A 25486-nucleotide genomic window follows, 5' to 3' on the forward strand; every position below is an offset into this window, starting at 1 on the left:
ACTAAACATATAATTACTTATCAAAGCTTTATCTATAATTTTAACAAAGTAAGATTGAAATAATATTCATGTAACAAAAAAAACCCGAAAAACCCGACAAAACCGAACCAATCCAAACCGATATAGTTGGTTTGGTTTGGTTTTGATAAAAACAGAATCAATCCGGTCCATGTACATCGTTGGCATAGAAATTCAAAATAGTATATATATATATATATATATATATATATCATTTCTTGTTGCTTTCTTGAGCCGAGGGTCTCCTGAAAACATATTACCCTCCTCAGACCCCACTTGTGAGATTATACTGGGTCGTTGTCGTTGTTGTTGTATATATATATATATATATATATACACTATTTTGAATTTCTCCGAGGAAAACAACTATAATCTTAAATATATGTTATTCCTAGCCAAAACACGCATTGTAAAACACAATATTATATCATGAGATCATCACATAATTAATATTTATCTTCTTTTTTCGGTCAAGTAATTAATATTTATCCGAACACATAGAAATTAAATTTTGACAAAAATAACACAGAATAGGAAATTAACGAATGGGTAGAGCAAATAAAGTAGAAGTTGTTAGTTTAATGTGTTGTAGTATTGGTCATGAGCCAGAGTCAACAATGGGTTTCCTAACATGGCAGAGATAAAGTGATTTCTGAAGAAGCCTTTCCAGAAGGACTCCAAGACAAAGAAATCACAGTCAACATACATCATCAATATAATTTCTAACATAGTAATTGGTACAAGCCATCAAAACTGTACACATATCGCTTTGTCATTTAGAAAATTTTCGGTAAAGTATTTTTTTTCAACTGCAGGTAGATTTTTGTCCTAAAGAAATTATCTAGGAAAGTGTAATTAATAAACTCTTCCACAATTGAAAGGAGACCCAAATAAAATATCCGCTATTTACCTCATTTTCGCTATGGCTGTGTCACCATTTAGAACACACCTATTTAGAAAATGCACAATACAAAATATTTTCAGTTTTAATTGATTATTTTTATTATAAATAAATATAAATATATATTATTAAAAGGGTAATTTGATCTTTCAACTTTTAGATTTGGGGCTTCCCCCCTTTCTCTCTCATACATACATACATACATACATACATACATACATACATACATACATACATATATATATATATATATATATATATATATATATATATATTATAATTAAAGGACGCAAAATCTAAATAAAAGAGACTAAAATAAATAGTAAAATCACCACATATTAGCAAAAATTCGCGAAGAGTTCCTTTTATACCTCCTGCCCAGGCATCTCGCACCTGCGGCCTATTTTCTCGCACCTGTGGAAATCACTTATCCGCTTAGACATCGCACCTCATCCTCCTTCGCACATGCGGGCTCGCAAGTGCGACCAAAACTCCGCACCTGTGCTCGAAGCCCAACCTCCCAACTTCCGCATTTGCGACCCATATCCACACCTGCGACCTCGACACCTGCGACCTCGACACCTGCGACCTCGGCACTTGCGCTCCCCCTTACGCAGGTACGAAAAACACCAGCAGTTCCCAAACCAGCAGCTCTTCAACACCAAAAAACCCGTGAACCATCCAAATCATACTTGAGACCTTTGGGACCTCCACCAACAATACCAACAAGTCACATAACAATATATGAACTAAGTCGAGCCTCAGAACACTCAAAACAACATCAAAACATCAAATCAACCTCGGATTCAAGCCTAAGAATTCCTAAACTTCCAAATCTCCGCAAACGATGCTGAAACCTACCAAACCTCGTCCGAATAACCCCAAATTTTGCACATACAACACATATGACTCTATGAACCTACTCCAACTTTTGAAATTCTATTCCGACCCCGATACCTAATTTTTCACTGCTGATCGAAAATCGCCAAATTTCCAATTTCACCAATTCAAGCCTAATTCTACCACGGATCTCCAAATTACATTCCGAACACGCTCCTAAGTCCAAAATCACCTAACGGAGTTACCAGAACCATAAAAATCCCAATCCGAGTTCCGATATCGTTTACTCATAAGTCAACATCATGTTGACTTTTCCAACTTAACCTTCTAAAATAGAGACTAAGTGTCTCATTTCACTCCAAAGCCACTCCAGACCCGAACCAACCAACCTGATGCAACAAAATAAAGCTGAATAACGCATAAAGAAGTAGAAATGGGGGATACAGGGCTAAAACTCTCGGAATGACCAGACAGGTCGTTACAATATCCTAACATATTTTTATAAAAAATTAATATGTCAAAATTTTATTAATTTAAAAAGTCTCCTAAACCTAAAAGGACTATAAAGTGGTCGAAACATATTGTGAATTGAAAAGTGCAGGAATTTTAGAATAGTAAGAATTGAAAAGCCAAGTCTTAAATATTAAAAAAATAACTAAATGACTTTTTTAAATATTTAAAATATAATTAAATGACTATTCTTAAATATAAGAGTAATAATCAAATGACTATTTTGTCTAGTGTAAACTTTATTTTTAAAAAGAGTAAAAAAGACGAACAACATTTCACTAAGGAGTATCGTGCTATTAAGCCTTGAGGAAATTGGCTATATAAATAGGAAAATAGTTTGTATGATATTTATTTATCAAATCAAAATAATTTTGTTATTAGATGTTTAGCTGTAGGTATTTTGCCTATTAACACCTTTTAAGAAAACACTTCTCAAAATAAGCTGAATTTAGAAGCTTGGCCAAACATGCCAACTTATTTTGAGAAGTGTTGTTCTCAAAAATACTTTTGGTGAGAATCAATTTGCATTTGGTTAATTAATTTGAAAAGCACATCTGAGCAGTGTAGGCAATTACAATTTTATTGAATTTAAACCCATAAGAAATTTGGATTTAATTTTAATTAAATATATTCCGGTCCAAATAAATATTATGGGCTAATATATTTGGATTAATTATTCAAATTCAATAAATATCGATTTAATAAATACGTCCAAATGTGTTGGTTTGATTGTAGGTTATTTCGTATTTGATTTGATTGTTCCATGCCAGTCTCCTAGATTCAATCTGTTGTGTAATATTTTGTTATGGTTTGAGTTAGTTTGTCATTAGCCGTTGAATTAGATTTCTGAAATTCATCATGAAATTGGGTCATTTTAGGTTTATTTTAAGTTTCCAGATGTTCACACTTTTAGCTTTGCTTGTTGTTTGATTCGTCTATTGATATTTGCTTATTTGTTTTTGTTTGCCATAATTTGTAAGTCATTAAGAACTTGTAGGGGTTAATTGAACAGCAAAAAAACTTAAGGGATTTGTTTGAAGAGTGGGTAAGTATGAATGAGATAAGACCATGTTGGAATGTTCTAGAATAGGGGCAGCTGACCTCATTTGGTTAGCACAAAGTACAGAAGCCAATGAGGGATAGTCAGTTGTCCAAGTTTGTTAAAAAGATGCTTTTGTGGCTGCACGGAATAATTCTTTGATTCTGTTTTCAACACATGGCATTTTCAGTTGCTTATAAATAAAACCCTTTCTTCACTCCTTAGACAGAGATTTTCGAACCCTAAAAACACTAAAAATGTTTCTGCATTATTTCATTGGGAGTGAGTTGGTTTTCTTCTGATTTTTAATTAGCAAGAACTTAGAAAAAACCTTGGCTGGATTTCTAGTTTACTGGGTCTAAATTTGTGTCACACCTCCTTTTTCCTACCCCCGAGAGCAGATATAAGGGAGTTTGTCCAATTAAAGTAACGATCGAAACGAGATTATTATTTATTGATTCAGAGTCGCCACATGAGATAATTTATGGTGTCCCAAGTCACCGGTTCAAATCCCGAATCGAGGAAAGATTGACTATGTTTTATAGTCCACGAACACAAAAATCCGGGTAAGGAATTCTGTTAACCCGAGAGAAGGTGTTATGCATTCCCGGGTTTCGTGGTTTTAGTCGCTCAACTATTATTATTGGCCTATTTATTTGATTTTAAAACATCTTTGAAACCTATGTGCATTTTTATTCCCCTTTAAACCGCTTTTAATAAATTAGTGTTACATATTGCGAATCATGTCACGGGAACCGTACCCACAATTTACAACATGTTTATTTTATTTATAAGATTAAATGTGTCCGGGTCACATAAATATACCCCCAGATTTTAGAAATTAAGCATCACAACTACGTCATGGGAACTGTACCCGTAGCTATGGAAATTATTTAATTAAACACGCCTAAAGCAAACGATGAGAGTGCAAAGCATTATTTAAACTAATTTTGTAATTATGTGAGGGCCATGTGTTATGGATTTTATTTGTGTATGGCGCACCTCAAATTATTTTAAAGAAAAGGTTTGTATATTTTTTTTTTGAAGGCAAACTAAAGATATTCCTACTTATATCTGATTTAAAAAAACTAAGTATCACAACCACGTCATGGGAACAGTACCCATAGTTGTAATAATTTATTTACGTGCCTAAAGCAAATTACGGGATTCATTTTTAATATCTAAGTTATAAGATATGAGGGCCATAGATTATATGATTCAAATGTATGAATGACACGCCTCAAAACTATTCAACTAAATGAACTAGGATATTCATATTTGGAGTTAATACGAAATTAATCACCTCAACTACGTCACGGAAACCATACCCGTAGTCGTGATGTTTTAATTACGAGCCTAAAGCAAGTTAGGAATGTTCATGAATTTTTTCTAAAAACTTCTACATAATCAACAGGTAAAAAAATGGAAGAATTGGCAGTTCAGGGACCTTGATCAGGGTCTCTATGGAAGAAGCAGATTCAGATGAAAATTTGGAAAGCTTGCCTCTTTCAACTTGGAGCCATAACAGAGGATTAATAGATTTAAGGTGTGTTTCTTCACCAAATTCTAAAGGAAAGGAAGTCCTCATGGGACCTAACAAATTAAATAAGTCTCAGATCCTCACAGTAGCCAAAAGGTTCTTCCCAATAAACTAAGCTAACAGCTCTACCATTCAGATTCACAAGACTAAGATGTAGAGTAAAATTGCAACAGTACTTATTGAGATCAAAATCACAGTTTTAAAAGATAAACACAAAATCTCCCTATCTAGGGAAAAAGCAATCAAGGTGATCAAGGTGACGAGCACCGTTTTAAAATGCCAACATATTAACTGATCAAGGTGACGAGCACACCTCCAACAATGAAAACAAAACAGCTATTATTTCAAAACTAGAGGTACGTGACGAAAGACAGCAAAGAGATAATTAGATAAACTCAAACTTCAGATACAAGAACCGAACTCCATAATGTCATCTTAACTTGAACTATGTTCACCTGGAACAACATTAACTAGTGCCTTTTACATCTCTAGAACTATGATGCTAACTGTAAATATCTCTATATTAAAAAAGAATACAAAAAAATCATTGAAATCCATGTTTTGCAAGATTACTCAGGTTTCAAACCCATGATAGTACTAGTACTACATGAGTATACAACAGCACATCAGAATCAAATAAGCGCGTAGCTCAAATCCCCCTCCGGATATTACAAACATATGCCAAACCATTCTAGGGAAACGATGGGACTATCCAATGAATTAATTAATACACGAGGGCCATTGAACGACAACATGATTTAGAAGCATCAGATATACCCCAAATTGGTGAAATAAAACTCACTGAAAACTTCTACTCAATAAAGATCCTATAAAAAAAAACACCCCACTGATTTCCTTTAGCTGATTAGCAATCGCAAAACCAAGCAGAACTCAGATAAACACATAAACTAACTAGTAAATCAGAGCTGCTGCAGGCTAACCAGTGTAGAATTTACACTCAAAGTCGTGCAAATAGGTTGCCTAGACAGTGCAAACATGGCAGATTTTCAGTAAAGTAATCTCAGGCTAACTCAAAAGTTGATTCAAGTAAACATACTAATTTTCATGCTTAGATACGTGAACAAAGAGTCACGAGTATTATTTAACATTATCGGCATTTTTATGTTAAGGGCAGAAAACTTCGAGTGACATTTTCAATACTTATTTAAAGTTCAAACCCAAACCACACAAGCAGAAATATTCACGACAACGGCAAGCAGTGACACAATGCCTTCGCATTTTGCTAACAATAGCCCATCTAGTTAAGGTGTCCAACAGACTTCACCTTAAGCAAATAAGATGGATTTCAACATGCCTCAAGGTGCTAAATTGAAATAGCTAAGCAAGTAATGAACAAAACATTCTTTTCATGAGAGCAACTCCACTAGAAACTGATACCATCACAAATTCGATTTTCATACTCATACTATGATGTTCAAAATCAAGCAAACCTATTATTCAACCTCCAAGTTTCAACAGACAAGAGCAACTTTACGTTAACAGACCAACCAACTATAACAGGACAACTTTGCAAACATTAAGAGAACCAATCGACCTAAACTAACAGTAATGTGACACCCTTCAGGAATCCATACAATCACAAAGATGAACATAATCGTTCATTTGAAAACGATGAATTTTTGACTCAAATAATAACTCGACACTATAATAACAGTTAAAACATACAAAGCATAGAGGACGATCACTCGAAATCAACTCTTACTGACTGAACGTATTCAAGCATATCACACCATTGAGAAGAGATTCGTCAGATATCACTTTTGAATACGAATCATAACTGACTAATAATTCCAAGTTCGACTCCCACATGAAATTTGAACAAAAAAGACACCATTCTAGAAAACAAATCCTCGGAGCTCAATAACACCTTAAAACAGAGATGCAGAAGAGAAAGAGATTGAACCTGAAATTGCAAAGTTCTTTTATAATAAGTACAAAATCAGCAAATATACCCTTTGGTCCCAAAATCCTAGTGAGGTTCAACAACAAATCAACAGGATAACAATAGAAAATCGAAGTCGACGAACTTGAACCTCACCACCAATAGAATGATCTCAATTCATTTTTCATCTCTTTGGAACTCAAAACCAGATTCAGAAATTAAAAAATATATCCTTCTTTGAACCTTTAAAGGAAACTTTTAAAGAAATTTTCAGAGAAGAGAAAATGAGAAGCTCTAAATCCTTAAACCTTTCCTCTCTGATTTTTTACCCCAAAATTCTCTCCATTTTACAAAATCGAAACAGGTCCCTTTTAAAAATGAGCACCCGATGAATGTGGGGCTCGGATTGAGTGAAATCGATCCAACGCCTCACACTCATCCAACGATCGTCCTCCAGAACCTTCCAATTGCGTGATATGGTTCAAAATCGGGCGAGCGAGGGAGAGGAAATCTTTGGTATCAGAAACGGTTACCATATGGCAGGAGGAGAGAAAGGGGAAATGTGTGGTGGAGATTGGGGCTCACTCGCCATGGATTCTGTGTGATTTAAGGTCTGAAACACGAAAAGTTTTTGTGCAAAGATAAAGTGAGCGGATACGAGCGATTTTTACCCGTTTGAATACTCTGTGGGAAGCATTTTGAAAAATATTTGACCACACCCTGCTTCCAAGGTTGCCTACATATCATTGGCTATAAAGGAATCATGTTAGTGTTGAAAGTACAAGAGGGGGTGAATTGTATATAATTAAAATTAATCGTAATAAGTTTACTTAAAACTTTAGTAGTCGACTGAATATGGGAAGCTTGCAGATAGAGAAATTCGAAGTAATATGCAGAAAGTAAATGCAGAAATTAAAGACACCAAGAATTTTATACTGGTTCGGATTTAATATGAATCCTAATCCAGTCCCTTGGGTTGCAAGGAATTTCTCTTCAAGCAAATGAGTTTTCTTTCGAGTACAGATTTGATGTTTGTCGCTCAGTTTTCTTGCACTCGTTTGATACAATGCCTCACCAGTTGTATGCTCTCTTTCTATCTATGACTTGTTACACAGCAGATCTATATAGGCTACTACGCTTGTTTGCAGTAAATTGAAGAGAGTTATTTTGGTTCGATCAAAGTATACTAAGGATGGAGTTGCACTATGAATTTATACACGAATGAATGGTGAAGGCTTGTCAACCCAAGGGTTTTGATCCTCGGAAAGAGTTGATTCTTTCTAAGAATAAAGTACTAGCAGTTGCTTCTCTTCAGATCTTTTCCTTTGACAAATGACGGGTTTGACATAATTCTTCCTTGATTTTTGGACCTTCCGATCTTGACTGCTGTCCGGATCCTCTAGCTTTAATTGGTCTTCAATGATTTGATCTGACTCTTCAATCACGGATTGTGTTGAATCTTTATTCCATTACGGCAGATTTGATTTCCTAGAATCATGGAGTTAATCCTGTTTTGCTGATGTAGAGTTGATTCTTTCCTTGTGCATCGTGAGTATTTGGGGTAGCTTCCTTTGAGAATAATATCCTTCCTTTTTCTACATGGCAATTCCAATAGTTCTTTTTTGCTTCTTTGAACTCCTGCACATGCATATTAATTTGCATCATTAAAATATGTTCTAACAATATCCCCCTTTTTGATGATGGCAAAATAATATACACATATGTAAGGGATAAACAACAGTTGACTTCCCTGTTTAGGACTGGCCGACTTGGCTCCCCCTCAATATGTGTAGTCAACTGAACTTGATCTCCCCCTTAATGTGTGCAGTCGACTTGTACCTATATATTATTGTCTATGCATGGGCAGCATAGTTGACTTAACCAGTTCAAAGAATAAGAGGTACTATCTATGCATGTAGCATAGTCGACTTAACCTATATAACGATAGAGAGTATATACATAATTTGAACCTGCACATAGAGCGTTAATAGTCCAAAAGATATATATTCTCCCCTTTTTGACATCAGCAAAGAGGGAGTAGCAAAAATAATATCCACATACGCAAAAGAGAAAAGAAAAATATCCACGGGCATAGCCCAACCACAGTCAAAACAAGTTTAAAATGTTTGTAGACCACATCCATCTCATCGACGCAGAAAGTAGGTAAGAGTGTTGCAGATTGCCTCCTTCAACTATTCAAAGTTGGTGTTGGCAGCAACGCTCATTCCATCCAGCCTGTCATGCACCTTCTTGAAGGCTTTAACCGCATTCTCCCTTACCTTTTGCACAACCACCCTGATTTTAGACACATCTGACCCTGTTTCCTTAGAAATAGCATGAATAACATCCACAGTCGACTGTGTGGCGGACATGAGAGTCTTGATGTCTAAGAGTTGAGAGTCAATGGAGCTGAACTTTTCATTTAGGTTTGTAGGAATGGGAGAGGGAAGAACAGCAGGCGAAGGCTTGGTTTCCACATGGGTTAGCTTTACATCACTATAACCCTTCTTGACCCAGACACCCTTGATACTCACATACCCCATACTAGAGAAGGCTCTAGAGTTGTAGCACTTGTACACAGGAACATAGGGGTAGTCTGAAAGCAGAATTTGATGAGCTTCCAGAATGTGGGTGATGGCCATACCGTAAGGAAGACTGGTTGGATCTTCAGCACTCTCAATCATAAAGTTTAGGACCCGGGAGGACAACTTGATTTTGATGTTGGAGATAAGACAATAGACAAAGAAGGTGTCCCGTTGAGAGAGGGTTGAGAAGGAACTAGTTCTAAAAAGGAGAGCAGTTGCAATAATGTGAGCAAAACCCTAGTTTACCAAACCACAATCCACAATCGAACAATCGATTACCACAATCGAGAACAATGCGTTTACCAAGAACAAGAGTTTCAATCCTATCAGGTTTACTAGAGCGAAGATTAGCATAAAACATACGGACGAGGGGTTCATACACTTTAGGCGGAGAAATAGAGAGAAACTTTTCCCATCCTTGATACACGAAAAGATCCTTTACCTTACAGTTGAGAGACTCCATAAGATCGAGATCTACCACTCTACCATGGGCGATGGGCTTGTCCTTAAGAGAAACAAAGAAATCCCTATTTGGGGTGTCCCAAAAATTTAGGTCGGATTCGAGAGAGGCAGAGAAATCGAACTTTGATTTCTTTGGAGTAGAAGCAGGAGGATCCTCCATGGGACGCTTACCAGAGGCTTTGTCACCTAAAAGTTGGGAGTGTTCAGAGTACCCTTCTTGAGAAGAGGCATAGCCCTCAGAATGATCAGACCCTAAGTCTACTTGTTTAGGAGGCGCGGAAGAGGGTTTTGTTTTTGAGCGGGTACTTTTCCTGGTAGAAGCAGAGGGGTTTTTGGAAGATTTTGCCATGGAAGAAGAGAGGGTTGGTACAGGTTGAAGAGGGAGTTGGTAGAGGTTGAGTGAGATGGTGGAGATGAAAGAGACAGAAAAGGACTAACTTAAAGATAAGAGATTTGACGGTTGAGTACAGAAAAGGAAAGGGTGTCAGATCAAGTGACGTGATGATTGGCTTTCCAACTTCGGCTACAAATTGATGGAAAACAGACTAAAAAGAGAGGGAAAAGTCTGACGACGTAATTAATGCACTGAAAAAGAGCAATTATGATAAGTTTTTGAAAAGTAACAATTTGTTCCTAATAATTTTTTGAAAAACAGATAATGCCAAGTAATTCTCTCAAAGAACAGAATCTATCTTCCAACAATGGTTTAGTAAAAATATCAGCTAATTGGGCAAAGGTGCAAACAAAAACTAATTCTATGTCACCTTTAAGAACATGATCTCTAATAAAATGATCTTTAATGTCTATATGCTTTGCTCTAGAGTGATGCACAGGGTTTTTAGAAAGACAAATTGCACTAGAATTATCACAAAAGATTTGTATAGGTTTAAAAGAAAGCTCATAGTCATCCAATTGATGGGACATCCACAACAGTTGTGCACAACATTGACCAACAGCTATGTACTCAGCTTCAGTAGTCGACAAGGCGACTGATGCTTGTGTTTTACTGTTCCAGGATATTAAGGCCTTTCCTAGTAATTGACAAGTGTCACTCGTGCTTTTCTTGTCTTCTTTATCATCTGCTAAATCTGCATCTAAGAAACCTTCTAATTTAAATGAGTTAGAGCGAGGATACCACAATCCATAAGATATTGTGCTAATAAGATATCGAATAATTCTTTTTACAGCAGTTAGATGTGACTCCTTGAGAGCCGACTGAAACCTGGCACATTTACAAACGCTGAACATAATATCTGGTCGACTAACGGTCAGATACAGTAGAGATCCAATCATTCCTCTGTATTTGGTTTCATCAACTGGAGTACCTTGTTCATCCTTATCCAAATTTGTAGCCGGACTTATAGGAGTCCCAATTGATTTTGCATTGCTCATGCCAAATTTTTGGATCAACTCCTTGGTATATTTAGTTTGACAGATGAAAGTTCCCTCTTCAGATTGATGAATTTGAAGCCTAAGGAAAAATGTGAGTTCACCTATCATGCTCATTTTGAATTCACTTTGCATGAGGTTTGCAAATTCCTTGCACATAAGAGAGTTAGCACTACCAAAAATAATATCATCAACATAAATTTGAATGATGAGATTACCTTCTGTTGATCGTTTAATGAATAGAGTAGTATCAATTTTACCTCTGGTGAACCCATGATCAACAAGGAAGGTACTTAACCTGTTATACCAAGAACGTGGATCCTGTTTCAGTCCGTATAGGGCCTTAGTAAGCTTGTACACATGATAAGGGAATTTTGAGTTTTCAAATCCTGGAGGTTGTTTCACAAAAACTTCCTCTTCGATGAATCCATTTAGAAAGGTGCTTTTGACATCCATTTGAAACAATATGAATCCTTTAAATGATGCATACGCTAACAAGATTCGTATAGACTCTAATCGAGCTACTGGAGCAAAAGTTTCATCATAGTCGACTCCTTGTTGTGAATAGCCTTGAGCAACTAATCTGGCTTTGTTCCTTATAACTTGTCCTTCTTCATTCAATTTTTTCCTGAACACCCATTTTGTTCCGATGACGGAAACATTTTCAGGTCGGGGTATCAACTTCCATACTTGATTCTTGCTGAATTGATCTAATTCCTCTGGCATGGCTTTCACCCAGCTTGAGTCCTTCAAAGCTTCCTCTACCTTTTTTGGCTCTATTTGAGAGATCGGAGAAATATTTGCTTTCTTTTTAAGGGCAGCCCTAGTCTTCATTCCTTCGTTTGGATCCCCTATGATATATTTCTATGGATATTCAGTTTCATTTCTCCACTCATTTAGTCAAACAGTGCTAGTAGTCGACTCCACACGTTGTTCTAGAGTGTTGTTGCTAACTTGTTCAATCGACTCGACTACATCTGTGAGACTAGTTGACTCCTATCATTTTTCTTTGTCCTGAACTTCTTGAGTTTGATCTTTGTCACCTGCATTAATGCCTTTCTCGACCAAGGGATTATTTTCATCGAAAATAACATGAACTGATTCTTCAACACACAAAGTACGTTTATTAAAAACTTTAAATGATTTGATATTTAAAGAATAACCAAGAAAAATACCTTCGTCGCTTCTTGGATATAATTTTCCAAGATTGTCCTTACCATTGTTATAAATGAAACACTTGCTTCCAAATGGATGAAAGTAACTGATGTTAGGACGCTTACCTTTCCAGAGTTCATACGGAGTCTTTTTCAGAATGGGCCTTATGAGACACCGATTGAGAATGTGGCATGCAGTACTCACACCTTCAGCCCAGAAATGATTTAGCAGAGAATGTTCTAACAGCATGGTTCTTGCCATGTCTTGAAGAGTTCTATTTTTTTCTTTCCATAACTCCATTTTGTTGAGGTGAGCGAGGAGCAGAGAAATTGTGAGTGTAACCTTGATCATTACAGAAATCTTCAAGTGCCTTGCTTTCAAACTTGTCTCCATGATCACTTTGGATTATGGAGATTGGATAAACTTTTTCTCTTTCAATCATTTTGCAGAAAACTTCAAAGTTTCTTAAGGCTTCATTTTTGTGAGACAGGAGAATTACCCAAGTGAAACGTGAAAAGTCATCAACAATAACAAAAACATATTTCTTGCCTCTTATGCTAGCAGTTCTAGTAGGTCCAAATAAGTCCGTATGAAGTAATTGCAATGGTTTTGAAGTGGACACTGTGTCTTTATTTTTGAAAGAGTTTCTAGTTTGCTTACCCATCTGACATGCATCACAAATGTGAGTCCTAGAAAAATTCAATTTAGGTAACCCAATGACTAGATCTTGTTTGGATAATTTTTCAATTAGATGCATGCTAGCATGACCTAGTCTTCTGTGCCATAACCAGGGATCATCAGACATAGAGGTTAGGCAGATATGACCATCTATATTTTCAAAACCATCAAGTATATAAACATTTTCGTACCTTTTTCCTGGAAGAATTATTTTACCTGATTCGTCTTCGGTGGCACATCGAGTGTTCTTAAATTTTACCTCATATCCCGAGTCATAGAGTTGACTTATGCTGAGGAGATTATAGTTTAATCCATCAACCAGATATACTTCAGTAATGTCACAACTGTTGTTGAAAGGAATAGTTCTAGTGCCAACTATTTTGCCTCTTGAATCATCTCCAAATTTGACGCTCCCTCCGCCAATCTTTATAACTTCCTTAAACAGGCTTTTGTCACCTGTCATGTGACTGGAACACACACTATCTAGATACCAGTTTCCTTTGCGCTTTACTCTGGGGGTGTTCCTGCAATACAGAATTATTACTTTCTTTTAGGTACCCAAGCTTGCTTGGGTCCTGGTGAGTTAGTGTTACTGGATTCGGAGTTCTTAGGTTTCCAAACCCATCCGGACATATGAAATTTACGAAAGTGATAACCAGAATATTTATGCCCACTTCTGTTATAATAATGACATTTAACCCCAGACATGTTTTCAGGTCTTTCATAAGAGTAGGAATTAGCAATCATAGGATTTGCTAATTCCTTTCCAATTGACTTGTAAGTCGACTGGTTCGACCGACTAGTCGATCTAGTTCTAATTTGTTCTTTTCCAGTCGACTTGTAAGTCATCTGGTTTGACCTAACAGAGCTGTGACTGGTGGATTTGCGCAAGTTGTTAAACTGCATTTGTAATTCCTCAAACTCTTCTTGAAGTACGTCTTTTTCAATTTCACATACTTCATGTTTGAGTTTCCAGTCTTTGACTTCCCTGGTGAGTCTCTTAAGTTCATTCATCATCTTTTGAGACTCTTTTAGGGTGGAGTCAAGTATGTCTTGCAATTCATTGCATCTTTTACAATCATAAGATCTTATCTCGCTAGTTTCTCCTTTTGCCATAAAACAGTTTTTATTGTCTGAATCGTCTTCTTCTGTCCAGCATCCTAAAGTTTTGTTGATCTCGTTTTCTAGAATTGTCATGAAGCAGAGATTTGCTATCTCTTCATGGTCTGAGTCATCCTCATCACTCCAGCTTCCAAATGATCTGTTCTTGTTGAATCCTCTGGAGATCTTTCTTTTCAGTTCTGGACACTCCGCTTGGATATGCCCAAACTTTCCACATTCATAGCATTTTCCATTGTTCTTGTCTTGTTCATTGTATTGTCTAGATCTTCTTGGTGGAAATCTTCCTTTATTTGTATTTCTATATCTTCTCATTAATCCATCTATGTTTATAGACATCATAGCGATTTCCTTTTGTAGAACTTCAGGATCATCAATTTCATTCTCAGCAGATTCAGTAGTAGCTTTGAATACAACAGTTTTCTTCTTCTCCTCTTGATTTGTCTTCTTCAGATGCGTTCTTTCGAAAGCAATTAGCTCTCATCGTAGTTCATCATATGATAACTTGTTAAGATCTTGAGATTCCAAAGTGACAACTTTAGTCTGCCAGGTGGTTGGTAGACTTCTGAGAATTTTCCTTACTTGATCGCCACTGGTGTATGGTTTTCCAAAAGCTTTTAAGTCACTGATTATTTTACTGAACCGGGCAAACATTTCTTCGATGGATTCTCCTTCCTTCATTTAGAATAGTTCATAGTCGTGAACTAGCATATTTATGTGGGTTTCCTTTACTTGCTGGTATCTTCATAGGTAACTTCGAGTTTGTCCCACATTTCTTTGGCAGTATCACAACTAGAAATCTTTTCATATTCTTCACCACTTATTGCATTGTGAAGCAGATTCCTTGCCTTGTGGTTTATCTGTACAGCTTCCAATTTCTCCTTTGAGTATGAGTCTATATCATCAGGGTCAGCGAGTGGTGGAGTGTTGGCAGGCAATGGGTAGTTTCCCTTCTTGATAACTCTCCATACTTTGACATCGTATGCTTTGGTGAAGATTTCCATGCGGATTTTCCAGTGGGAGAAGTGTTGTCCATTGAAGTAAGGTGGTCTTACTTGAGAAGTTCCTTCCTGAAATAGAGCTCCAACGATAACCTGATTTGCCATGATCGTTTTCTCACAAGCTATTAAGCAAAAATCAAAAGTGTGAGCCTTGATCTGATACCAATTGAAAGTACAAGAGGGGGGGGGGGGGGTAAATTGTATATAATTAAAATTAATCGTAATAAGTTGACTTAAAACTTTAGTAGTCGACTGAATATGGCAAGCTTGCAGATAGAGAAATTCGAAGTAATATGCAGAAAGTAAATGCAGAAATTAAAGACACCAAGAATTTTATACTGGTTCGGATTCAATGTGAATCCTAATTCAATCCCATTGGGTTGCAAGGGATTTCTCTTCAAGTAAATGAGTTTTTTTCGAGTACAAATTTGATATTTGTCACTCAATTTTCTAGCACTCGTTTGATACAATGTCTCACCAGTTGTATGCTCTCTTTCTATCCTTGACTTGTTACACAACATATCTATATAGGCTACTATGCTTGTTTGTAGTAAATTGAAGAGAGTTATTTTGGTTCGATCAAAGTATACTAAGGATGGAGTTGCACTATGAATTTATACACGGATGAATGGTGAAGGCTTGTCAACCCAAGGGTTTTGATCCTTGGAAAGAGTTGATTCTTTCCAAGAATAAAGTACTAGTCGTTGCTTCCCTTCAGATCTTTTCCTTTGGCAAATGACGGGTTTGACATAATTATTCCTTGATTTTTGGACCTTTCGATCTTGACTGTTGTCTGGATACTCTAGCTTTAATTTGTATTCAGTGATTTGATCGGACTCGTTAATTACAGATTGTGTTGAATCTTTATTCCATTACGACAGATTTGATTTCCCAGAATCATGGAGTTAATCCTGTTTTGCTGATGTAGAGTTGATTCTTTCCTTGTGCATCGTGAGTATTTGGGGTAGCTTCCTGTGAGAATAATATCCTTCCTTGTTCGACATGGCAATTCCAATAGTTCCTTTTTGCTTCTTTGAACTCCTGCACATGCATATTAATTTGCATCATTAAAATATGTTCTAACAAGTGTAGGTTGGGAAGTTTCGGTAGCTGTGATTACCAGGAAGGTGTGATTTCACTGTCGCTGCTGCTGCTACTGCTTGCTGAACCCCTTATTACACCAAGCCAAAATAAAAGAAGCTAGACTAAACTATGATCTATGAATTACAAGAATCATATCTATATCTTCAAACTTGATCTTGCAGTTTCTGCTGCTCTGTTGACTTGTACTCTCCAGGTGAAATTCCTTTGTCGCTGACTTGAATTATATTCTGAGGTGCTTTTCCTTTGTTCTCCAGGTGGGCGCCTGATTAGTAAACTCGAACCGTCTTCCTTTGAACATTGCTGCTTTCCCTTTGTTCTTCCATGTGGGCGCCTGATTACCAACATTTGAATTATCTTCCTTTCCTTCCTCCGACACTTGACTTGTTTTTCCTTTGTTTTCTAGGTGGGCGCCTGATTGCCGAACTTGCACCGTCTTGATTTAAACATTGCTACTTTCCCTTTGTTCTCCAGGTGAGCTCCTGATTACCAACATTTACACGGTTTTTCCTCAAAACTTGAACTGCTTCCCTTTGTTCTCCAGGTGGGCTCCTGATTACCAACACTTGAATTGATTTTCCCTTTGTTATCCAGGTGGGGTCCTGATTACCAACACTTGAATTGATTTCCCTTTGTTCTCCAGGTGGATTCCTGATTACCAATACTTGAATTGCTTTTTCCTTTGTTCTCCAGGTAGGCTCCTGATTACCAACACTTGAATTGCTTTTTGTTCTCCAGGTGGGCTCCTGATTACCAACACTTGAATTGTTTTCCCTTTGTTCTCCAGGTGGGATCCTAATTACCAACACTTGAATTGCTTTCTCTTTGTTCTCCAGGTGGGCTCTTGATTACCAACGCTTGAATTCTTTTTCCCTTTATTTTCCAGGTGGGCTCCTGATTACCAACACTTGAATTGTTTTCTCTTTGTTCTCCAGGTGGGCTCCTGATTACCAACACTTGAATTGCGTTTCCCTTTGTTCTTCAGGTGGGCTCCTGATTACCAATACTTGAATTGCTTTTTCCTTTGTTCTTCAGGTGGGCTCCTGATTACCAACACTTTAACCGTATTCCCTTACTCTCCAGGTGGGCGCCTGATTGCCAAAACTTTAATTTGCTTTTCCTTGGAACTTGATTTGTTTTCCCTTTGTTCTCCAGGTGGGCTACTGATTGCCAAACTTGAACTACTCCCTCTTGCGACTGCTTTTCCTTTGAACTGTCTTCCCTTGTTTCTCCAGGTGGGTTGCTGATTGTTTGAACCTGAGTCGTCCTCCATTCTTAAAACTCGTGTTGTCTTCTCTTGTTCTCCAGGTGGGTGCCAGATTTCAACAAAATCGACAAAACAAATGAAATTTTCTGCCCCAATTTGGTAGCTAGGCACATCTATGAGTGTTAATTGAATCATGTTACCAGAAAACCTCAAAGAATTTTAAAAGCTAGATCCCATTATCCAGGAATGTCCTGAAACTCCTAACTAATGACAATTTTAAAGCTAAATTATATTTCCTGAAGGTATGACTTCTGCTAAATCTTGTTATCTATGAAGGTCTTAAAACTAAATCCCATTATCCAGGAGAATCCTGAAAATTTCCAGTTGAGTCTTGTACTAAGAATGAAAACTTCAAAACCAACTTATATTTTCTCAAAGTAGAGCTTATGCTAGGTCTTTTTACTCATGAATGTTTTGGATTTTAACTAAGTCCCATTGTCCAGGATAAGGGTGAGCATAAAATCCAAAAAACCGAATTCCGAACTGGACCGAATTAATTTGGTATTTCGATTTCGTTTTTTCGGTATTTTGGTATAATTCGGTACTAAATTTTTGGTATTTTGGTATAACAGTATGGTTCTCGGTATTAAGACATTGATAATTCGGTATACCGAAATACCAAATTTATATATGTGCTTCCAGCTCAAAATTTTAAGTTTACTTCTAGCCCAGTAACTCAAGACTAAGCCCAATTGCCCAAGTCCATCTCTTTCCCTTGTTTCTAAGGACTAGATTTAAAATTAGGTTTCTCTCAATTAAGTGAGAGAACAGATCGGCTGTGTGACCTTGTGGCTACGAGTGCGAGTGTGCGACTGCGAGTACTGTGACTGCAAAACGACTTCACAACCTCGATGCCGACGTCTCTCAAGCGTGACTTCTTGTTTCCTCATTTTTTTACCTTCATTATTCAATCTTCAACTCTTCAACAGGTTTACAACTTTTTCATTCTTCAATCTTCAGTTTATAACTTTGTATTTTGTAACCAATAGTTTATTTTCTTGTGTTGATCCTTTTAGATAAGCCTAAAAGCTAAGCTATGTGATAAACAAGTGTGTATCTGAAATGGTTATACCTCATGATTTACAACATGTAAGTCCTGTGATTTCTTTTAGAAAAATGAAGGAAACATTAATTGATATAATAACTAAAAAGATGGAGGTGCATATATTCACGAGAATAGCGTTATCATTTTTGGGGTTACATTAGCACTAAAGAAATTAAAATCTGTGACACACACTCGAATCTTGATGCTTCCAAAATACTTTAAATTTACAAATTAGAGAAAAGTAAATAATTTATTAGGATTAATAAGAGGGAGAGCGATTATAGCAGATTATTTGTGTGATTGTTTGACTGTCTGTATTTGTTTTAATTTGTGTTTGACTGTTTGTAAAAAGATCTAAACCCAACTCTAGTCTCAATTTGTGTTTGACTGTTTGTATTTGTTTTAATTTTGTATAGATAACACATGCTCCTAGATTTCCTATTCTTTCAGAGTTGGCTCGTGATGTGTTGGCCATTCCAATTTCTAGTGTAGCGTCGGAATGTGTGTTTAGCACCGATGGTCGTATTCTTGATTCATTTAGGAGTTCATTGACTCCTAAATGGGTGCAAACTCTTATTTGTGTTCAAGATTGGTTTAGAGAAGAGAAGAATCCTATTAGTGTTGAAGAAGACTTGAAGTATCTTGAGGAACTTGAGCTTGGTAAGCTTTAATTTTTTTTGTGTATTTTAGTTCAAAATAATATATTACACTTGTTTATTTATATGACGTATTTGGTCGAATTATCTTTAGATATGGAAAATAATGGAAGCACTACTACCATTATTTGATCACTTTGATGTATAGTTGCAACTTGAGTGGTGAGTTGACTACTCTATTTGTTTGGTGATATACTTTTGTAGTTTTGTTCTTTTATCATCAAAAAAAATATATTCTAACTTGTGATTTTATCTTCTTTTTTAGGTTCAAGTTCAATCATGCCCCGTGCTCCTAAAGTACGCTCTCATGTTTGGGAACACTTCCAGAAATCCGTATTCAAGACTAAGTTGATTTTGTTGCTACTTGCCTGCTTATTAGTTAAACTTACAACTTTATGTTCTGCAGAATGGCAGTAGCCAGTTGTTTTGCAAACTTTGCATAATGTTGTTGCTGTGACTTGTGAGCTTGTGACACTTTAGTTATTATTACTTAAAGTGTAAACTTGAATTCTGTTTGGCAGGTTTGTCTATGTGTTTTTGTTGCATTGTGTTTAATGCTGCTGCTACTCATTAGTGGTAGCATGATTCATCTGCGTAAAGTGTAAGTTTGAATTAAAATTTCTACTGCTGGGTTGCTGCTCATAGTTCAGTATGATTTTGTAGTCCATGTTTGGTTTATTGGTGCTGAATGTTGATGCCTTTACATTTGATTCATTCCGGAAAGATTTTCCTTTTAGTCAGAATCTTTCCTTGCATATTCTTATTACAATTACAATTAGTCATTATCTTTTCTTTTACTGGTTTTAGCCAGTAGGTCCTTCGATTCCTTTCACAATGTCTCAAGTGTATAATAGCAACATTACTTACGAGAAATGAACGGAAAGATTTTCCTTAATTAGGAATGCACTTCGATTTTATTTTAACTTGCTAAGGCTCTTAGAACATAGCAGTTAGCAGTACGTGACAAATTTATATGTATCAAACCGAAACCATACCGAAACAGTACCGAACTAAACTAAGATTTACCGAACTGTACCGAATTACTTTGGTACGGTATTTGGTATATACAATTGATAAATCGAATACCGAAATACCGAACCGAAATTCTTAATACCAAACCGAAGTACCGAATGCCCACCCCTAGTCTAGGACAGTCTTGAGAACTTACGGTCAAACCTATTTAGTACTTGCTTTCCTTACGAAGGGTTTCTCCGAAACAAACAAAATTTTCTGCCCCTGTTTCAATCAAAGAAAAATCTTGTCAGTTTAAAAAATGTGGTGGTTAGTTTGCGGGATTCTTGCTGAAGGTGGCCCTCTCGCTGCCGTGCTTTGCTTTGACTGTCTGCCTTGAACTGGCCAAAAATTGTTTACCTTTCTGACTGAATCTCAAACGCAGGACCCTGAATGACCCGAGTGTTCTACACTCAACCCGTCGTTTTACATTTTTGTCCCTCCAATTTGAACCTCTATATCTTCCAAAAAAATCATAAACCCCTTGACCGTTTGAACTTTCATTAACACCTTATTTTCACTTTTGCATCATGCTATTTCAGGTATGCTTTGGCCGCACTTTGCTTTGTGCAATTTGGAAGTTGGTAGTAATCTTTGAAATCCTTTCTTACTTGCTTATACAAGGCTGACATTGAAAAAACCTTAGAGAAATAAACCCAAAAGAAATGAAATGCGATGACTTTGAGAGTTAGGAATAAAAGAAAATCCAGAATTGGATGACTGTTTGAGAGGGGAAAAGGAAAAGAGACTCATCTGAGTGGAACGACCGGTACCAATGATCATGACATGCATTTCGGATTAATCAGCCCAGCCTATTCAAACAATCTTCTTTCAATCTTCACACCTTTATGCCCGGGGTTCGCATAATCTAACTCTCTTGCCAAGTCAACAACCTTATTTGACTTGCAGTGCCCTGAAGTGTTTTCACCAACAAACCTCTCTCATTTATTTATCTCTCAACTCACTGTCGCCTTAGGATGCCCATGAGGGTTTTCACCAATAAGACTCTCTCATTTTTTATTTCTGTCAACTTTCCATCGCCTTACAGTGCCCGTGAGGGTTTTCACTAATAAGACTCTCTCATTTTTCATTTCCCTGCTCAGAATGGAGTGTTGCCCCTGACACGAATTGCCTCTACTTACTCAACTTGGCCTCTCTCGAAGACTAATCAGAAGGTCTTTCTTTGGACCGTAATGTGGGCTTTTGGATAGGGTTAGAAAGAAAGAATATCAAAAGGCTCAAAACAATTTGAAAGGGTTTAAAATTACAACTTTTGGAATCATATTTCTTACAACAACCGCAACTTTCTGATCTAGTTTCTTTGCTTGGGGACTTTTGAATTTTTATTTTGATAGGACCGAACCATGAGGCTGCCTACGTATCCTTTGAAGGAATCAGGTCGAATGTAGTTCATGTCATAAGAATTACTTTGTTGTTGTGATTTTTCTCTTTTCTTTTTCTTTCTATCTTTTCCTTTTCTTTGCTTTTCTTCTTTTTCTTTTATTTTTTTTCTTTTCTCCTTTTCTCACTCTTTTCCATTCTTTTCTTTCTCTTTTCTCTTTTCTTTTCTTTTTTTCTACTCACTTTTTGCGCTCGTATTTTCGAACTTTTCTACTGATTCCAAAAGAGGGGTATGAAAGGAAATAAATAATGCTCCAATGGGTAACAAAGGATAAAGTATTTAGATAATAGAACAAAATGCCTTCGTCATTCCAATATTCAAAACATGCCAAGTACAAACAACACAATTTAAACCAAAGAAATCATACATAATATCTTTTGACCGCATCAGAATTGATAGCCATATCTACACATTTGCCTTCTATATCTGTCAAATATGAAGTACCATTGGACAACACTCTCGTTATGATGAATGGCCCCTGCCAATTTGGGGCGAACTTGACTTTCGCTTCAGCCTGATGTGGAAGGATGGGTTTCAATACTTGCTGAACGATTTCAAATTTCCGCGGACGCACTTTCTTGTTGTATGCTCTTGCCATTCTCTTTTGATACAACTGGCCATGACACAATCTTTTTTCATCAATCAAACTCAATTGCTCCAGACGGGTTTTGAACCACTCATCATCATCAATTTCGGCTTCAGCGACAACCCAAAGGGATTGAATTTCAACTTCCACGGGTATCACCGCTTTTGTGCCGTATACCAACAAATAAGGAGTTGCACCTACTGAAGTGAGCACAATAGTGCGATAGCCCAATAATGCAAAGGACAACTTCTCATGCCATTGCCTGGAACCTTGCACCATTTTCCGAAGTATCTTCTTTATGTTTTTATTGGCTACCTCAACTGCTCCGTTCGCCTTGGGGCAGTATGGGATGGAATTGCGATGTGTAATCTTAAACTATTGACACACTTCCTTCATCATATGACTATTAAGATTAGCACCATTATCTGTGATAATCACCTTTGGGATTCCGAACCGACAAATGATATTTGAATGAACAAAATCGACCACTACCTTCTTGGTCACAGATTTGAAAGTTTTAGCTTCAACCCACTTAGTGAAATAGTCAATGGCCATCAGAATGAACCCGTGTCCATTGGATGCTGCTGGCTCAATTGCTCCGATAACATCCATACCCTAAGCAAAAAAGGGTCATGGTGCAAATATTGTGTGCAATTCAGATAACGGAGAATGAATCAAATCTCCGTGTACTTGACATTGATGACACTTGCGCATAAAACTTATACAATCTCTCTCCATGGTGAGACAATAATAACCTGCTTGAAGAATTTTCTTTACCAGAACATACTCACTCATATGCGGTTCGCAGACTCCGGAATGCACTTCGGTCATGATAGTCGTGGCCTGTCTAGCATCTATGCATCTTAACAATCCAAGATCTGGAGTCCTTTTGTACAAAACTCCTCCACTGAAGAAAAATCCACTTGCCAAATGATGAATTGTTCTCTTTTGGTCACATGTGGCTTGTACTGGATATACCCTCATTCTGATATACTCCCTGATGTCATGAAACCATGGTTTACCATCAAGTTGTTCTTCAATCACATTACAGTAAGCATGTTGATCACGAACTTTAATATGCAGAGGATCAACATAAGCTTTGTCCGGATGGTGCAACATTGACGCCAAGGTAGCCAAGGCATCGACAACCTCATTATGGATCCTTGGAATGTGCCTGAATTCTCTTGATCGAAACCGCTTACAAAGATCATGCAGACATTGTCGATACGGTATAAGCTTTAAATCCTGCGTCTCTCATTCTCCTTGAATCTGGTGCACCAGAATGTCCAAGTCTCCTAAGACCAAGACTTCCTGGATTCCCATATCTACAGCTAGCCTTAAACCCAAAATTCATGCTTCATACTCGACCATATTGTTGGTGCAATAGAAATGAAGCTGAGCAGTGACATGGTAGTGATGCCTTGTTTCAGAAATGAGTACAGCTCATATCCCAACGCTTTTCATGTTAGCAGCCCCATCAAATAAAAATTTCCACCCGGGCTTTTCATCTTTCTCGACTTCATCAATGTGCATTACCTCTTCATCAGGAAAATAACTCTTCAAAGTTTCATATTCTTCGTCCACCAAGTTCTCGGCCATAGCTTGAGCTTTTATCGCCGTTTGAGTCACATATACGATGTCAAACTCTGTGAGCAAGATTTGCCACTTTGCGAGCCTTCCTGTGGGCATGGGTTTCTGAAAGATATACTTTAGAGGATCCAGGAGAGAAATGAGGTAAGTAGTATAGGATGACAAATAATGCTTCAGCTTCTGTGCTACCCAAGTTAGGCACAACATGTCCTCTCAAGGGGAGTATACTTAACCTCATAAGATGTGAATTTCTTACTGAGATAGTAGATGGCTTGCTCTTTCCGGCCAGTGATGTCATGTTGACCCAACACACAGCCAAACGAGTTATCCAAAACCGTCAAATACAGAATCAAAGGTCTTCCTGGTTTTAGTGGGACCAACACTAGTGGGTTTGACATGTACCCCTTTATCTTATCAAATGCTTCCTAACACTCATCGGTCCATTTGACCGCAACATCCTTCTTTAGCAACTTAAAGACGGGCTTGCAAGTTGTCGTGAGCTGAGCAATGAACCTGCTGATGTAGTTCAGCCTCCCTAGCAGACTCATCACCTCGGTCTTATTCTTTGGCGGTGGTAACTCTTGGATAGCTTTGATCTTTGACGGATCCAATTCAATGCCTCGACGACTGACTGTGAACCTCAACAGTTTCCCCGGTGGAACACAAAATACGCACTTCGCAGGATTGAGCTTAATATTGTACCTGAGGAGCCTCTGGAAAAACTTTCTCAAATCTCTGACGTGGTCAGACTGCTTCTTGGACTTTATGATCACATCGTCCATGTAAACCTCAATCTCATTGTGTATCATGTCATGGAATATGGTTGTCATTGCCCTCATATAAGTTGCCCCGACATTTTTCAAACCAAAAGGCATGACCTGGTAGCAATATGTTCTCCATGGCGTGATGAATGCCGTCTTTTCCGTATCTTTCTCATCCATTAGAATCTGATGATACCCCGCATAGCAGTCCACAAAAGACCCAATCTCGTGCTTGGCACAATTATCAATCAAAATGTGTATATTTGGTAATGAGAAGTTATCCTTTGGACTTGCCTTGTTGAGATCACGGTAATCAACACACACTCTGGTCTTACCATCCTTCTTTGGCACATGCACAACATTGGCTAGCCACGTGGGATACAGCGTGACCCGAATGACCTTTGCATCAAGCTGCTTTGTGGCCTCTTCTTTAATCTTCACACTCATCTCAGTTTTGAATTTTCTCAACTTTTACTTAACGGGAGGGAATGCTGGATCAATTGGCAATTTTTGGACCACCAAATCGGTACTCAAGCCTAGCATGTCGTCATACGACCATAAAAAATATCCTTATACTCAAACAATGCTTTAATTATTTCTTCCCAGATTTGCGGTTCAAGATGGACACTTATCTTAGTTTTTCTGACATTATCTGAATCCCCTAGATTGATTGCTTCCGTATCATTCAGATTAGGCTTGGGTTTTTCTTCAAAATGACTTAGTTCCTTACTAATCTCTTCAAAGGCCTCATCCTCATCATATTCTGATTCATCATTACACTCCATTTCTTGGATTATTATTTTAGAATTAGATTGACTTTTAAAACTGGGACGAAGATTCCTCATGCATGTCATGTCATTGAAACCAACATAAAAAGAACTGTATAGAGAATAAAAGAAAAACAAAAATAAAACTATCAGGAATGAT

At 37.2% G+C, this 25486-nt stretch overlaps 1 protein-coding gene across 1 annotated transcript; it reads left to right on the forward strand.

Annotated features, from left to right (window-relative positions):
- The first annotated feature begins 18203 nt into the window (after positions 1–18203).
- LOC104246726 (uncharacterized) lies at positions 18204–19887 on the forward strand. The gene is made up of 4 exons (XM_009802606.2): positions 18204–18437; positions 18970–19213; positions 19304–19371; positions 19475–19887. Exons 1-3 carry the CDS (start codon positions 18360–18362, stop codon positions 19339–19341), a joined length of 360 nt encoding a protein of 119 aa, XP_009800908.1. The 5' UTR covers positions 18204–18359; the 3' UTR covers positions 19342–19371; positions 19475–19887.
- The last annotated feature ends 5599 nt before the right edge of the window (positions 19888–25486 follow it).

Source organism: Nicotiana sylvestris, chromosome 7 (assembly GCF_000393655.2).
Source record: "Nicotiana sylvestris chromosome 7, ASM39365v2, whole genome shotgun sequence".
In the NCBI taxonomy this organism is placed as follows: Eukaryota; Viridiplantae; Streptophyta; class Magnoliopsida; order Solanales; family Solanaceae; genus Nicotiana; species Nicotiana sylvestris.

Coding starts and splice junctions, on each gene's coding strand:
- LOC104246726 (XM_009802606.2), top strand. CDS start 18,360: ATGCCGACGTCTCTCAAGCGTGACTTCTTGTTTCCTCATTTTTTTACC. Junction 18,438..18,969: donor AATCTTCAACTCTTCAACAG/GTTTACAACTTT, acceptor AATTTTGTATAG/ATAACACATGCTCCTAGATT. Junction 19,214..19,303: donor TCTTGAGGAACTTGAGCTTG/GTAAGCTTTAAT, acceptor AATTATCTTTAG/ATATGGAAAATAATGGAAGC.